The sequence below is a fragment of the Carassius gibelio genome, chromosome B7 (assembly GCF_023724105.1).
Source record: "Carassius gibelio isolate Cgi1373 ecotype wild population from Czech Republic chromosome B7, carGib1.2-hapl.c, whole genome shotgun sequence".
NCBI lineage: Eukaryota > Metazoa > Chordata > Actinopteri > Cypriniformes > Cyprinidae > Carassius > Carassius gibelio.
Window position 1 is genome coordinate 36,709,625 of NC_068402.1, and position 15,919 is coordinate 36,725,543.

General features: G+C 38.6%; 1 protein-coding gene across 5 annotated transcripts; it reads right to left on the reverse strand.

The window, feature by feature from the left end:
• Positions 1 to 433: 433 nt before the first annotated feature.
• Positions 434 to 11,562, reverse strand: LOC127962717 (uncharacterized). 5 transcript variants are annotated; one of them, XM_052562378.1, is made up of 8 exons: positions 8,391 to 11,424; positions 5,514 to 5,988; positions 4,029 to 5,386; positions 2,064 to 2,227; positions 1,763 to 1,983; positions 1,465 to 1,594; positions 1,203 to 1,303; positions 434 to 1,105 (listed from the first exon to the last, which is right to left on the reverse strand). In XM_052562378.1, the coding sequence occupies exons 3-8, from the start codon at positions 5,005 to 5,007 to the stop codon at positions 967 to 969; spliced, it is 1,734 nt and encodes a 577-aa protein (XP_052418338.1). In that variant the 5' UTR covers positions 5,008 to 5,386; positions 5,514 to 5,988; positions 8,391 to 11,424; the 3' UTR covers positions 434 to 966. The 5 variants fall into 5 exon arrangements, with proteins under 5 accessions (XP_052418338.1, XP_052418333.1, XP_052418332.1 ...); XM_052562373.1 differs by lacking the exon at positions 8,391 to 11,424 and adding an exon at positions 11,500 to 11,562 and having other exon boundaries at positions 4,029 to 5,988; XM_052562372.1 differs by having other exon boundaries at positions 4,029 to 5,988.
• Between the last annotated feature and the right edge of the window lie 4,357 nt (positions 11,563 to 15,919).

A 15,919-nucleotide genomic window follows, 5' to 3' on the forward strand; every position in this document is an offset into this window, starting at 1 on the left:
ATCATAGCTCCACTTACTCTGCACTTATATGTATATGAAACACTATATTCTTGCACTTCTGGTTAGATGCTAACTGCATTTCTTTAGCTCTGTACATTTAATCTGCATAATGGCAATAAAGTTGAATCTTATCTAATCTAATCTATGAGACAACTCACAAAATAGTTTTTCTTTAGCTTTTATTTTACATTATTCACCAATAGGATATAACACTGCCGCCCGTGTTTTATAGCCTAAAATGAATGCTAAAAAGAAGAATATGATTTGATAATCGTAATATGATAAAATTTATAACAAAAAATTTTACTGTCTCAAGTGCACTCATTTATATAGCCTATAAATTAATAAAAATGTGTTTATTATTATTATATAGGTTATGCATAAAAAGCTTTTATCCAAAACGACTTAAAAAAAAGGAACAAATTACTCCAGAGACAGTCACAATGCCAGGTTTATTATACAATAATAATCAAGTGCTAAAATTATCACAAATTAAACAAGATTTTGATGCACATCTTTCTTATTAAATCTTTGTATTCCACCTTGTAGTAAAATTGATAATCACTTAAGACACTTTGCTGTAAGCCAATTCCACAATATTCAATAAAACTGTGTTAACACATATAGGCCACTTTAGAGCTTGCTGCATGAATCCGTGAATACAGTTTACAAATCTAAGGGAATGGATTGCGAAAGCATGCGCATGGATTATGAATTCATGGGTACGGATTCAAAAACCTAATATACGGTTTACAAAATCTGAGTGCACAGATTGGAAATTCATGGGTACAGTTTAATAATCCGTGGGCAAAATTTGTTAAACCGAGGGAACAGTTTAAGAATTTTTGAGTCCGGTTTATAAACTGAGGGGACGGACTGCAAAACCGTTGGCACGGAATTATTATTTTTTTCTCCTACAGGACTTTCACAAGGCACTGTACATACTGAAACCAGAATTGACAACAGTCAGATCTGTGGAGCTGAGCTGAAAAACTTTTTCAGACTCGGTCTGGAGTTCCATCCTCCCTCCTTGGCAAACTTGAACACACTCCCAAACAGATCAGGGAATGAAGCCATCAGGTTGATGCTCTCTGCGTCTTCTGAACTAATAAGAGAGGGAAAAAAACACCAAAAATATGGTCTGACACACAATAATACTGAATTATTCTGGTATAAGTACTATAGTATAACATGTTCCTCACTAATGCTCGTGTAGGTTGCGTATAAAACGGAGCAGGCCCAGTGTGTTCTCAGGATAGGCTTTCTTCTTACCATCCAGTTTCTGGACAAGCTCAGATGGCAACTGAAAAAAATAAAAATAATAATAAATATATAAACAAAATTACTTTTTAAACCAAGATTATAGCAGGACATGAACTACATTAAAATGATTTTAACTTATCTGATTTGTTTACATATTTGCATAAGTACGTTTGTATATATCTGCATTAAAATCATACTCACTTTAGTTTTCCATTCAGAAAAGCTTTTCCCCTCTGTGTTTTTTTCTACATTTTGAAGGAGCTCCTCATCAACATTACGACAGTTCTCGACCTCTTTCTGGTTCCCCAGTTTTTTCAAATACTCAACTCTCCTGACAGGATTTCACAAACAGTATTTCATAAGCTGATGAAAGCGATGATCTATAAAATGTGATTTCCCCTTCATTTAACATAAAATCAAAATTTGCAAGTACCATAAGCAGTGCTGAATCTGGCTTGTCTATTATGAATGTCATTGTCAAATCAGTGGAGTGTTTTACCTGTCATCAGTCCAGAAGAAGGGGTGTGCGAGGGTTTGCTCCACAGTTGGTCTGTTGTTTGGATCTTCATTAATCATCCACTCGACAAGATCCTTCGCTACATCATCATCCACATGATCCAGAGAGTATCTTCCTCGTAAAATGTTGTACTCACAAGCAGCACCTTTACCAAATGGATGGTGTCCTCTAGAGAGAATGTAGTAGACTAACATCCCAGCAACCTTCAGTCAGGTTACAGTGTTACCATTAGTTTTGAATGTTCACAGAGGAAACTTTAAACTGGTAAATATTGAAAACCAACCTGAATGTCGGAGCTCCTCTTGTATCCAGTGTTGGCCTCCTCATCTATGGTCTCCTTTGCCTTCCAGCATCTAGTTCCAGCAATGCTTGTTCGTAAAGTGGTTTCACTCTGTTTCAGTCGGCGACTTATGCCAAAATCAGCCAATCTGGCTTTTCCATGTATGTCTGTAACAAAGGAAAAGTCAATTCATGTTGTTTCAATGGTAAAAAAAAAAAAAATTGGTTATGATATTTTAATTAGCCATACAGTATTTCACAGAAGTGAGTACACACATATATTTTCATGTGACAACACTGAAGAAATGATCCTACAATGTAATGTAGTGAGTGTACAGCTTGTATAACAATGTAAATTTTCTGTCCTCTCAAAATAACTCAACACACAGCCATTAACGTCTTAACCACTGGTCACAAAAGGGAGTACACCCCTAAGTGTAAATGTCCAAATTGGGCCCAAAGTGTCAATATTTTGTGTGACCACCATTATTTTCCAGCACTGCCTTAACCCCCTGGTCCTCTTGTACTTTTCCATGATGACATCACAGAGCTGGTGGATGTTAGAGACCTTGCGCTCCTCCACTATTGGTTTGAGGATGCACCATAGATTCTCAACAGGGTTTAGGTCTGGAGAAATGCTTGGCCACTCCATCTCCTTTACCCAGGTGTCTTGGAGGAGTGTTTGGGGTTGTTATGTTGGAATACTGCCCTGCGGCCCAGTCTCCAAAGGGAGGGGATCATGTACTGTGACATACTGAAGCAGAACATGTTTGCATTCATAGTTCCATCAATAAACTGTAGCTCTCCAGTGCCGGCAGCACACATGCAGCCCCAGACCATGACACTCCTACCACCATGCTTGACTGTAGGCAAGATACACTTTTCTTTGTGCTTCTCACCTGGTTGCTGCCACATATGCTTGACGGTTTGAAACGGCTTGACAGACAGACACTTGAAATCAGTAGCTTAACTTGAGTGGTTGAAAATCTGAATGTGAGAACTTGATGACCAATGAACCAATGAATAATGCCAGCCATCACGACTTGCCAAGAAATAAATTTGTGTTTTATGATTAATGTCTTCATTCGCTCCAAAGACCCGTCCCCGGCTCTGCTCTCTCACATCTGCCTATACAAGTGCACAAGTGAGTTTTGCAACAGGTATACCACAGAAAGTGTAGCAAAAGTCAGAGCGCCAGGATTTTAACTTGTACTGCCAGATCTGAGAGGTTGTAAGTGCTGATTTGACATTGTGCAGCGAAACTGAAGTAAAGTGCAAAAGTAAATATGTTGTAAACATTTGTGTATGTCATTTTCTTTGTTTGAATGTCGTTATACACATTTGTGACTATTAATCTATTAAATTCAAAGATTCAGCTTTTCACATCAGAGCTGTGGGTGTAAATTTCAACTTACAAATACGAATGTTAACATGAAAAGTTCAGATTTTCAACCTCTCGATATAGCTACTGGTTTACCTCCATACCAAATAAGTTTATCTTGGTCTCATCAGACAATAGGACATGATTCCTGTAATCCATGTCCTCAGTCTGCTTGTCGCCATCTTTATTTAGAGCAACAATTCTTTTTTTTATTTTAGATCTTTATTTTATTTTATTTTAGATCTTTTTTTTAGATCCTCAGAGAGTTCTTTGCCATGAAGTGTCATGTTTTGACAGCAATAACACCAAATTTAACACACCTGCTCCCCATTCACACCTGAGACCTTGTAACACTAACGAGTCACATGACACCGGGGAGAGAAAATTGCTAATTTGTCCCAGTTCAGACATTTTCACTTAGGGGTTTACTCACTTTTGTGGCCAGCAGTTTAGACTTTAATAGCTGTGTGATGAGTTATTTTGAGGAGACTTTTACAAGCTTTACACTCTACTTTACATTGTATCAAAGTATCATCACTTCTTGAGGGGTGTACTCACTTCTGTGAGATACTGTATGTTGCAACATACCAATCAGGACATTCTGGGGTTTAATGTCTCGATGGAGCACTTTGGTTTTCTGATCGTGTAAAACCTGTAAGCTGCAGAGAACTTCCTTCACCAGTTTCTTCAGAACCAAAGATCTCTCAGTGCTTTCATCTGGTAAATGATCTTGGATATATTCCTCCAGTGTGTACTCACAAAGCTGAAGAACAAGGTATCCAAAATGTGCATCCTCTGCAAAGTCCACATATCTTACAATAGAGGGATTGTCAAGTTGTGGAAGTCGGAGAAATTCCTCCTCATTCCTGAGAGCTTGGTAGTTAGACTTAATCATACGTTTCACAGCCACCTCAGTGCCGTCATCCCTCAAACCAAGGAAAACTTCTGTTCCATCACTTCCCTTAGCAATCTGAAATTCATCACTGAGCACAAGAGTAAGGTTTCCCAGTCTGTATGTTCTGCTAGGATCAATGTTAGCTAGTTTCTCAAGCTTAGACCCCCAACGACAGCTAGTCTGAAGCCACCTTCTTGAGATATTTGGACTCTCAGCAGGCTGCACAATTGAATTTGATTCCTCAATGGATGTCACTACAGCATCTGGATGTGGTTCCTCTTTACCTTGCAGCTCATTTTTTTGTGATCCCACCTCTTGCTGGATTTTCTTCTTTTTCTTTTTCCTGCTCTTTGAAAGAGCTGCAGTCTCCTCACATAAACCATCTCCTGTTCCTGAAGGATGTTTGAGTGATATGTTCAGTTTTTGTAGCTTTTTGTTCATAGCTTCATTCTCTATTGCTGCAGTATTAAGTATCCTCTCTGGGACTGAAGACAATCCACACGATGCAACAAGTTCAGGAGCGATGTCATTTATGTTGGCGAAAAAACTGTACGTCCACATACCAATCAGACTTGAATAATCAGGACATGTGAGAGGCACTAGACAATTGCATAACTTCTTGTAGACAGAATGATTTAATCTCAGTTTCTGCTCAGATGTCTTCTCCATCATGACATTGAGTATCTTTAGAATCAGATGATTGATTGTTTCTCCTTGTGCATTTCCAAAGTGCTGAAGACTGTTTGTTAGAACTGGCACAACATCACTGAATACCTGAGGAGAGATTCTTTTGCTGATACATAAAGCAGCATATAAACCGTTTAGTGCAAGTGGCCAGTGTTCCTGGGGGATTTTTGGGAAGCGTTTGATCACTCCCTCAGTGTATATTTCTGCCTTCCTTTTATCTTTTAGCCACTTGATGGCGCTCTGACGATACTGCTCTTCACTTGGACCAATGACACCAAAATACACCTCAAACAGAACTGTATGAATGAAAGGATCCTCTTCAAAGAAATGTTCCTTAAAGATTTTGAAAACTTCTGCCTGCTCTCTATCATGTATTGCACAGGATAAAGAGAAAAATAGCTCAACATTTTGAAAAGATTCACTTTGTAAGGATAGTTGACTGATCATACCCTGCATTTTTACATCTATCTCTGGATTAGTCCCATACTTACTAGAAGCTGATGCTCCAGCCTCTATTAGTGTTTTCACAATGTCTTCACGGTCAATAAAGGCAGCATACTGCAGTGGAGTTAAGACATGTAATCCATGTCCATTTGGGTCAGCTTTTGCCTGAAGTATTTGTGTCACAATACTCAGTGGAACTCCAGTTATTGCAGCATAATGTAGAGGAGTTAGTCCATTTGTTGAGGGTTTGTTTGGATCAGCCGACTCTTTATACAGATAAGAGCAGATTTCTTCATTTCTGCACAAAACTGCGGCAGTTAATGGAGTAACATCATCATTCCAGAGCTCAGAAGTGTACAGTCCATTAATATCTCTGCTTCTTATTAATTTGGAAAGCCTCTTTAATTTGTTTTCTATGATGCATTGTATAAGGGGGTCTGTCTTTCTAGGTACTGCTGGAACTGGCACCGCAACTGGTAATTGCTTCTGGGATGCCATTGTTCTTCAAATATTCGTTAAAATCTGTTGAGATAAGTTAAATACTTGAAATTACTTTTCCTACTTTCTTTACATTGGTAATGTAAATTCTGTGCTTTATCTAGGTGATCAATTTAGCATTTAGAGACTGACAATCTGGGTATTTATTTTTATTATTATTATTCTTTTAAAAAAAAAATGAGAATATATAAGTGCATAAGTTTTTAAATGCTTTTTGTTTTCATGGAAAATCAAACTTGGGGATGGGCAGAGCGATCTTGATGATCATATACTTTTGTTATCTGAAAGATAAAAAAATTCAGCAGAGAAAGAGAGCGAGAGAGAGAGAGAGAGAGAGAAAGAGAGAAAACAAGTAAATTTGTTAAAAGTAAGGCATTTTTAATGCTCATCCAAAGATGATCCAAAGACGCTAACAGCCTACTTAGAAAGCATACTTATCTAGAGTTGTTTTACATTGAACAATGACACATGTAAATGTAAAATTTTATATAAGGGGTTTGTGTGACCTTTTATAATAAGTTTATTTAAATGAAAAGTTGTTAAAATACCAAGTGATCTGTGATTGCAGTTTATAAACAACAAAACGGAATCTGAGCATTAAATGTTAGAAAATTACAGCTTTCAAATATCTTAATGATAAATGCTTTTTACCTATTTTATTCCTAGAAAAAAGCAGATTCATTTATGTTTATTAAACATTATTTTTCATAGTAGCCTGAGACCACGATCCACACTCACGAAATAGTCTTCTTTTAGCGTTTATTTTACATTAATCACAACAGGATAAGACACCGCCACCCAGATTTTATAGCATAAAATAAACGCTAAAAAGAAGAATAGAAAATTCCCTGAATTTTTTAAAAATAAAAATACATTTAAAAAAGGTAAAAAGCAATACAAAACAAATAATGTAGTGGTTATGTTGTAATTTCTTTGCTCTCTAACTGAATGCAATTTTATATAAGGCCTAATTATTTAATAATAACATTAACAGTGAAGCATGCTGTAAGCCTATTCCACATAATAATATTCAATGAAACTGAGTTAGCAGCTTGCTGCATGAATCCGTGAGTACAGTTCACAAATCTGAGGGAACGGATTGCGAAAGCATGCGCATGGATTATCAATTTGTGGAAACGGATTCAAAAACTGAATGTACGGTTTACAAAATCTGAGCGCACAGATTGGAAATCCGTGGGCACGGTTTGTTAAACCGAAGGAACAGTTTAAGAATAAATGAGTACGGTTTATAAACTGGACGGACTGCAAAACCTTTGCCACGGATTGCATTTTTTTCTCCTACAGGTGACATGCCGGGCTCTGTATTAATCAAAGTGTAGGTAGTAATGAAAAAAAGGAAGCATAGAGAACAAGCAGCAAACAACAAAATACACTTTTACATACAACAACTGACAACAAGCAGAACAGACACTGTGGCTTAAATTATAAGGGTGAACAAGATTTCAAGAAATAGATGTGAACAAATAAGCAATGACGAGTAGGGCTGCACGATATATCGGAATTATCGAAATATCTAAAGGGTAAATATGCATATCGCAAGGGCGTGCGATATCTGAATCATATTAATAATAGGCTACTTAAATCAAAACGTTAAAAAAGGTCAGTTTTAGTTTGACGCATAGAGCAGATAATTGCTTGACGTTAAAAAGAGTTAAGTGAAATAAGTAGCAGAAAACAATTCTTTGCCATCTCATTTTGCTGTCTGACTCACACCTATAGCACTCATTCAAGCTGGATCTGGCACAGCGTATCTTCAGTTATGCTGCACCCGTGCGCACACACACACACACACATATAAGTGCTCTTGTTTTTGTGACATATCAGGACACAAAGCTTTATAATGACATGGGTTTGACACAGGTATTTCAAGGAGAGGGTGACTTATGAGGATATAACCCATGTCCCCATTTTTCAAAACACTTATAAATCATACAGAATTAGCTTTTTTGAGAAAGTAAAAATGCACAAAGTTTCCTGTGAGGGTTAGAGTTAGGTGTCGGGTTGGTGAAGGGCGATAGAATATACAGTTTCTACAGTATAAAAACCATTACGCGTATGGGATGGCCCCACTTTTCACAAAAACAAACATGTGTGTGTGTGCCCAAAATCAGTTTACCACTTTGTTGAAGTTGTAATGAGTAAGATCAAGTCACTTCCTTAATAGACAAATGATGGTTTAAAAGTTTGCACTTTTCTTCCCTGTATTGAAGGACAGAATAATATTTTTTTTTTTTTATATATATAAACAAAAGGCTTGGATAGTGCCAACGTGTAAGCCGCGTGGGGTCTAAAGGGCTCTCCGATTTCATAAAAAATATGAATAAAGGTCTTTTGGGTTTGGAACAAATAAAATAGCCAAAAACTGCTTGCACACTGTGATATATTTTATGCAGTTGTGTACTTACATTGTTCCTAAAGTTTCCAAGGATTTGTAAATCCAAATTCCAGGGCTCGTCTCGAGTGTGTCTGCAGCTCTCGAACAGGAAATACGTCACCTCCATAGACTCAGTGTTGCCAAGTCCACGTTTCCCATTCATAGGTTCACTTCAATGCTGCGATTACATCATCGCTTTGGAAAGACCTCCGGTGTGACGAATGTCTGAAGCCCTTATACCATTACACCAATATATTGGGCAATAGCGCTTAGCACTGCTCATATATGCGTGCTGAGTGCTATTTCATCAGATTTTAATTCCATCAGGAAGCAAATCATCTGTTGCCCATCGGAAAGCGATTATTGTGTTCTAAGCCATCTTTTTACATAGAGCAGTTTACTCCTCTGAGGCGGACACAATGAGTTTTCCAGTATGTATGGATGCATGTTACATGGACTCACGAGGAAACAGGTAGGAGGACCGCTTTGCTGCCTTTGTCTATTGTTGTATCCGTGATATCTTTGTTTGAAAATAAGTAAGTTGCACTCTGGGCTCGCTCTTTCTGAGGAAGAAGAGATGTTCGTTCAACCCCTGCTGTTCTATTTCTGCGGTTGCGGAGGCGCTGCACAAGCTTGATGCTTGGGGTGATGGCGATGAGCAAGATTTCAAGAAACAGATGTGAACAAATAGGCACTGACGAGTAGGGCTGCACGATATATCGGAATTATCGAAATATCGATATCTGAATGATATTAATAATAGGCTACTTAAATCAAAACGTTAAAAAAGATCAGTTTTAGTTTGACGCATAGAGCAGATAATTGCTTGACATTAAAAAGAGTTAAGTGAAATAAGTAGCAGAAAACAATTCTTTGCCATCTCATTTTGCTGTCTGACTCACACTTATTGCAAACATACAAGCTGGATCTGGCACAGCGTATCTTGAGTTATGCTGCACTCCTGTGCGCGCGCACACATACACACACATATGTGTGTTCTTGTTTTTGTGACATATCAGGACACAAAGCTTTATAATGACATGGGTTTGACACAGGGATTACAAGGAGAGGAGGACTTATGAGGACATAACTAGGGATGGGTACCGAAACCCAGTATTAAAATGGCCCCGGGGCTAAATTATGAAAGACCGTAGTATCAGTAAGATCTGACAGTACCGGTTCTGCTTTCGGTACTGGAGGGGAAAAAATTTATGTACTATGTATTTTGTTTAATAATGTTATCGTGCACATTTTATCTCACCAAACATTTCTAATGTGCGATCATATTAAGACGTTTGTCTGTGAGATCTGCGAGGTCTGTCATGCGCGCCGCGGAGGCTGTCAGTCACACACACACACACACACAACACACACCACAACGAGCCCGGCGCCCGCACAGATATGAAAACTCCCGCTTAATAAAGAGTGACGATGGCGAAGAGATTTGCTTTATAATTTTATCGTGCACATTTTATCTTAAATTGCAATATTATTAAGACGTTTGTCTGTGAGATCTGCGAGATCTCTCATGCGCGGCGCAGAGGCTGTCAGTCACACACACACACACCAAGAACGAGCGCGGCGCACACACACGCAGGGGCCGTTCACATATCACGTAGTTTGCCCGCTCAAGTTCGTTATTTCAAATGTAGGCGTGCGGTATGCGCGCTCATAATGGAAGCGGAGCGACGCGCACGCGGTGCGATTAACTGGTTTTTATCCAGGCGCGTCCCCGCACCGCATCGAGTTAAAAACATCTCAACTTTTCCGAATGCCGTAAGCGCACCGCTGGTCATGTAGCTTCCTCACTTTTTCCATAACAACGTTGAAAGCTCAGCCAAGATGAAGAAACAGCTGATAGCTGTATGTGGATTTTTTTATTAATTTAGTAGCAGTACTGCAAGCTTCTTTCTAAAACATTAAAAATAGTAATGTTTCCAAACTTTTGGTCTGTACTGTATATATCACATATATATAGTATATATACAGTACATCTCACAATCTGATTTTAAAGCTGACATTTTCTTGATATAAAGCCAGAATTGTGAGATATAAATTCGCAATTCTCAGAAAAATTGTTAGAAATGGCTATTTATGTCTCAGTTTTTAGTGCTGCAAATCCATTTATCCATTGCTAAAATTTTTGCGTCTTCGTGGAGAGAGCAGGTCATGGTTGCTTAGCAATGGCAGACTCCTCAGGAGCGCAAGTACCCGAAGGCTTTGGGGGAATAAATCAGAGAGTGGCGTGCCTAGAGTTTTCCACGTGTTTTTAGACGCAATATGTGAACGGCCCCTTACAGTACGAAAACTCCTGCTTAATACAAAGAGTGACGATGGCGGAGACAGCAAAACGTTCCAAAGTGTGGTTATACTTCACTAGAGTTGATGCTGACAATGCTGGTTGTCACAAGTGCAACAACATTTTTGCATGTAAGGGCGGAAACACAAGCAATCTGTCAAAGCATCTTTCAAAAGTGCATTATGTGCAGACAGAGAAATGCAAAGTTTTCAACTGCCTAACACAATTTCAAAGTATCGATAAGAGTACCGGACCGTTAATCAGTATCGGTAAGAGTAGTAATACCGTTAATACCTTAACGATACCCATCCCTAGATATAACCCATGTCCCCATTTTTCAAAACACGTATAAATCATACAGAATGAGTTGTTTTGAGAAAGTAAAAATGCACAAAGTTTCCTGTGAGGGTTAGAGTTAGGTGTCGGGTTGGTGAAGGGCCATAGAATATACAGTTTGTACAGTATAAAAACCATTACGCGTATGGGATGAACCCACTTTTCACAAAAACAAACGTGTGTGTGTGTGTGTCCACAATCAGTTTATCACTTTGTAGAAGTAATGAGTAAGATCAAGTCACTTCCTTAATAAATAGGCAATTGATGGTTTAAAAGTTTGCACTTTTGCTTCCCTGTATTGAAGGACAGAATAATAAGTTTATTTTTATTTATTTATTTTTTATTAACAAAAGGCTTGGATAGTGCCAACGTGTAAGCTGCGCAGGGTCTAAGGGCTCTCAGATTTCATAAAAAATATGAACAAAGGTCTTTTGGGTTTGGAACAAATAAAATAGCCAAAAACTGCTTGCACACTGTGATATATTTTATGCAGTTGTGTACTTACATTGTTCTTAAAGTTTCCAAGGATTTGTAAATCCAAATTCCAGGGCTCGTCTCGAGTGTGTCTGCAGCTCTCGAACAGGAAATACGTCACCTCCATAGACTCAGTGTTGCCAAGTCCACGTTTCCCATTCATAGGTTCACTTCAATGCTGCGATGACATCATCGCTTTGGGAAGACCTCCGGTGTGACGAATGTCTGAAGCCCTTATACCATTACGCCAATTTATTAAGCCATCTATTTATATAGAGCAGTTTACACCTCTAAGGCAGACACAATGAGTTTTCTAGTATGTATGCAGGGAAGTAGTGGAGGCTACTACACACGTAAACGCCGTTTACGCACCTCTCAAAATTCAGAAATAGCGTTTACCCACCTCCAAAGTGCGTTTATCCACCTCTAAATTGAGTTTATCCACCTCTAAATAGCGTACAGTTCCTATGACATTTTAAATTAAGCTTATGTCGTTTTAGTTTCATATTGTTCATTATTAGTTTCATAGGTTGTTTGTTGTTAAAGACGAAGTCTTTCATATTGCGCTGCAACTTGTCATTGTTAACAAATTGCTTGCGGTGTTGCCAGTAGTAGGAAGTTAATTTTACTTAATTTTACTGACTCGGATCTTTGAGTCTCATTCAGCAAAATAACCTAATCTTTTCTATTCCCGTCTCTATGGGACTGATATGAAGATTAAAAGACTCGGACCTAACCTGTCGATTCAGAACCCATATGTTGTGTAATCCGCATGTGCAGTCAACAAAAAATTAACGAATCACTCTCTGAGACAACTCTGTAGTCCTGAGTCATGATTCGTTCAAAATGAACGAAACGCAACAGACTGCATCAAAATTCAAAAATGGTTATCAGGAAATTAATAATAATAACAATAATAATAACGTTCGTTATTTTGAATAGAAATCATCACTCATACAGCAGCCATTCATCTCATCGCCAGTTTATTTGTGTTCGTATACATACAATTTCCACGATCCATCAGGGCTATAGTCCAATGGTACGCACATTTGAAGAAATAATAATTTTATGACATGTTTGTAAAATATTTTGTCATACAGAATAACATTTCTATTCATTTTACACTGATTTATGCGATCTTTAGAACTAAAACAGCTAACAGAGCTAGCGATTACTCTCCTCTTATTGATTCGCGTCAGCTATGACATCAGTGCGATATCATTAGTTTGTAAAGCTGTCAATCATCTCATGTGAACCATGTCACCAAAAGGATGTCCTTCTGCAATGAAGCTGTCTGTGTCATTGCAGTCTGTGTCATTGATAAAATATATGAAAGACAAAAGTAAAAAAATATTTGATTCCAGCTTGTTAAATTGTAATATGTTCTAGTGTCTTCTCTCCTCTGTGATTCAACAGAATATCTTTGAGTTGTGGACAAAACGAGACATTTGAGGACCATTCCTGGGCATTTGGGGAAACACTGATACACATTTTTCTGACATATTATAGACCAAACAACTAACCGATTAATTGAGAAAATATTCAACAGATTAATCAACTATGAAAATAATCCAAAATCCCTAATCATTACATACAAGTGCATTGCACTGTGTGACGATGTCATAAATCATCTTTAATCTGTGGGCTATGCCCTGTGTTTTTATTTGGTTTATATTCATTTGGTTTATATTATTGATATGAATGTTTGTTTGTTTTTGGCTTTATTTTCTGGTCTAAGGTGCACATTAGGTCAAGAAAGAGACGCCAAAAAGGGTTATTTTTTTGTAGTTATTTATTCAAAGTTTGTTTGATTTCCTTACCTTTTTTCCTCTGGACTCATGACTGCAGCTGGTTTGGGGATTAGGGTTTAAGAGGAAGTGCGGCCTTCCTGTTTCCTATTTTATACCATCAAATGGAATTCTGGGTAATATAGACATAGTCTACTGGTTAGTCAGAGCAGGGGGATCATTGTTTATTTTGAATGTTTGTATATGTAAATGTATTGTTCCGTTTTTGAATGTATTTTTGTAATGTTGATCTTATGATGTTTTGAACTTTATCTTCAATTTAGTTTATGTGGCTGTTTATGTGTTTGTATATGATTTTCATTTTTGTGGGTTTCCCTATAATTTGGGATGGTTTGACCCTTGAGTTTAAAAAGGGCATACTTGGCCTCTCAAGGTTTAGTGTTGGTTGGGGCCTCCATGAGGAGGATCAACTTTAATGTCTCCAGTGTCTGATGTGATTCAATAAACCTTTTTTTGACTGCAAGCAAGCGTCTCCCCGCCTTTGTTCTGGTCATGTTCCCACAAACTGGAACCCCTGGATATAAGCCTCCCTCTCTATTCCTCTTTAAAATAAATTATCTCCGTTTTGTCATTTAGTAAACTTTATAGATTTCAACCTTATTATTCCTTCTTGAGTCTCTTTAACAAGACCTTAGATTAATGTATAAATTTAATAGTGATTGTGTGACCTACATGAGGGAACAACCAGTGATACCCTTGGTAGTAATATCAAATGATAGCCTATAGCGATGTCATCAGGATACACATACACCAGTAGGCAGTGGCCCACCTTACCATGACCACAATGTGGTCTCCCAGAATTTATAGTTTACCCACCTCTTTTTGTACCCATACACCTTTGCATGAATGGATGCATGATACACGGACTCACGAGGAAACAGGTAGGAGGACCGCTTTGCTGCCTTTGTCTATTGTTGTATCCATGATATCTGTGTTCCTCTTTCTGAGGAAGGAGAGATGTTTGTTTAACCCCTGCTGTCCTATTTCTGCGGTTGCCGAGGCGCTGTGCAAGCTTGACGCTTGGGCTGATGGCGATGAGCCCGAGTGTTCAGTGAGAGAACGGAATTGACCCCCTTCTCTAACTCTCTCTTCCCTGGACCGCGCGCACTCAGCAGAAGAGCGCCTCGTGAGTCAGGTGGTTAGTCATAATGGATTCCCGCTCCAGAAGCTCGTAATCGATTCTTTAGGCTGCGGATAGGATGATGCATACTCTACAGTAGCTTCAGGCTCTTGAGCCTGCAGGCAACGCAAGCTGAAGATATAAGCTATGGGATAAGAGGCGAGCTTACTGATATAATATCCCCATTGCTCTACTCCCTCCCAGGATAAAGTGTTTTCTCAAATTTATTAAAAAACACAAGAGGCATTGATTTGAGGATGTCCAGTCGTGCTCTATGGTCTTTGGCGCTTAGGGCTAGCAAGCATTAGTTTGCCCAACTAATTACTATTTCTTTCAGCTCTGCTGCTGCATTGAGCTGAAACAAATAAGTAGAAGAGCTCATGTGTCTCAGAGTATTTCTTAAAGCAAGCTATAACGGTGAGCAGGAGTTTTTCCCTTCTCTCTCTGTTACCTGCTTAGCTGTACTAGTGCAGACAATGTTAATTTGATTTAGTGCTTACACTTCCAGCTCTTGTTCGTGTATTGTTTTTAAATGCAGACTCAGAGGAGTCCTGCAGCTGATGTTAGTTGTGCATTATGATTTTGGCGCTTCAAGCTACCAAACATTATTTTTCCCGACTACTTACTATTTATTTCAGCTCCACTGCTGCATTCAGCTGAAACAAATAAGTAAACAAATAATAATAAATAAAAATTAATCACGTGTTTTATAATATTTCTTATAGCAATAACGGTGAGTAGGTGGTTAAAAATTCCCCATTCTCCCTAACGTTACCTGCTGTGCTGTACTAATGCAGACACATTCATTTAAGCCAAACTTAAAGGCAGCGCAAATGAGTTGCAGCTGGTTCACATTAAGTAGTAGTAGTAGTAGTAGCCCTTTATTGTCACTAGTCACAAGTACCAGCGAAATTAGCCATCAACCTGTCCATACATACACAACATACATACAATGGGGTAGACAGAACAGGAAGACAGGGAATTGAGGAAGAAATACAGCATAACATTAGGAAAGTGAGGAGAAAAAAAAACCCAACACCCATACTATGAACCTTTTGGGAGAACAGTATGGGAACATGAAAAAAACACCTCAGCAACAAAAGCACATACACCATAAACACACAACTTTGCAACTGGCGACGGAAATTGGGGGGGTCGAGGTAATCCAGTGCAGGCAGCAGCTGTCCTACCCTGCAGCTAGAAAGCGCTGGTCACGGACCCGCTTGACAGACTGGCGGTACAAAGCGGCGAAGGCGAGGGATGGGGGTGGGGAGGTGATTGCATATCTGTATATGTGTAAGAGTTTGTGTATTAGTAGGCCTGGAGAGTTGCGATTCTCTCTAGAATCCTCAGTCCACAGATTATACAGCGTCACAGCAAGTTGCCATGGAGACAGCCTTGGTCAGGTCCTAGACAGAGTCAACAGAAGCCGAAAGAAGATACCAGTTGTTTTGGTTTAGTAGCCGCATTTCAATTTAACGGTCACTATGATTGTCTTTTTTGGTCTCCAAATCCTCCAATTT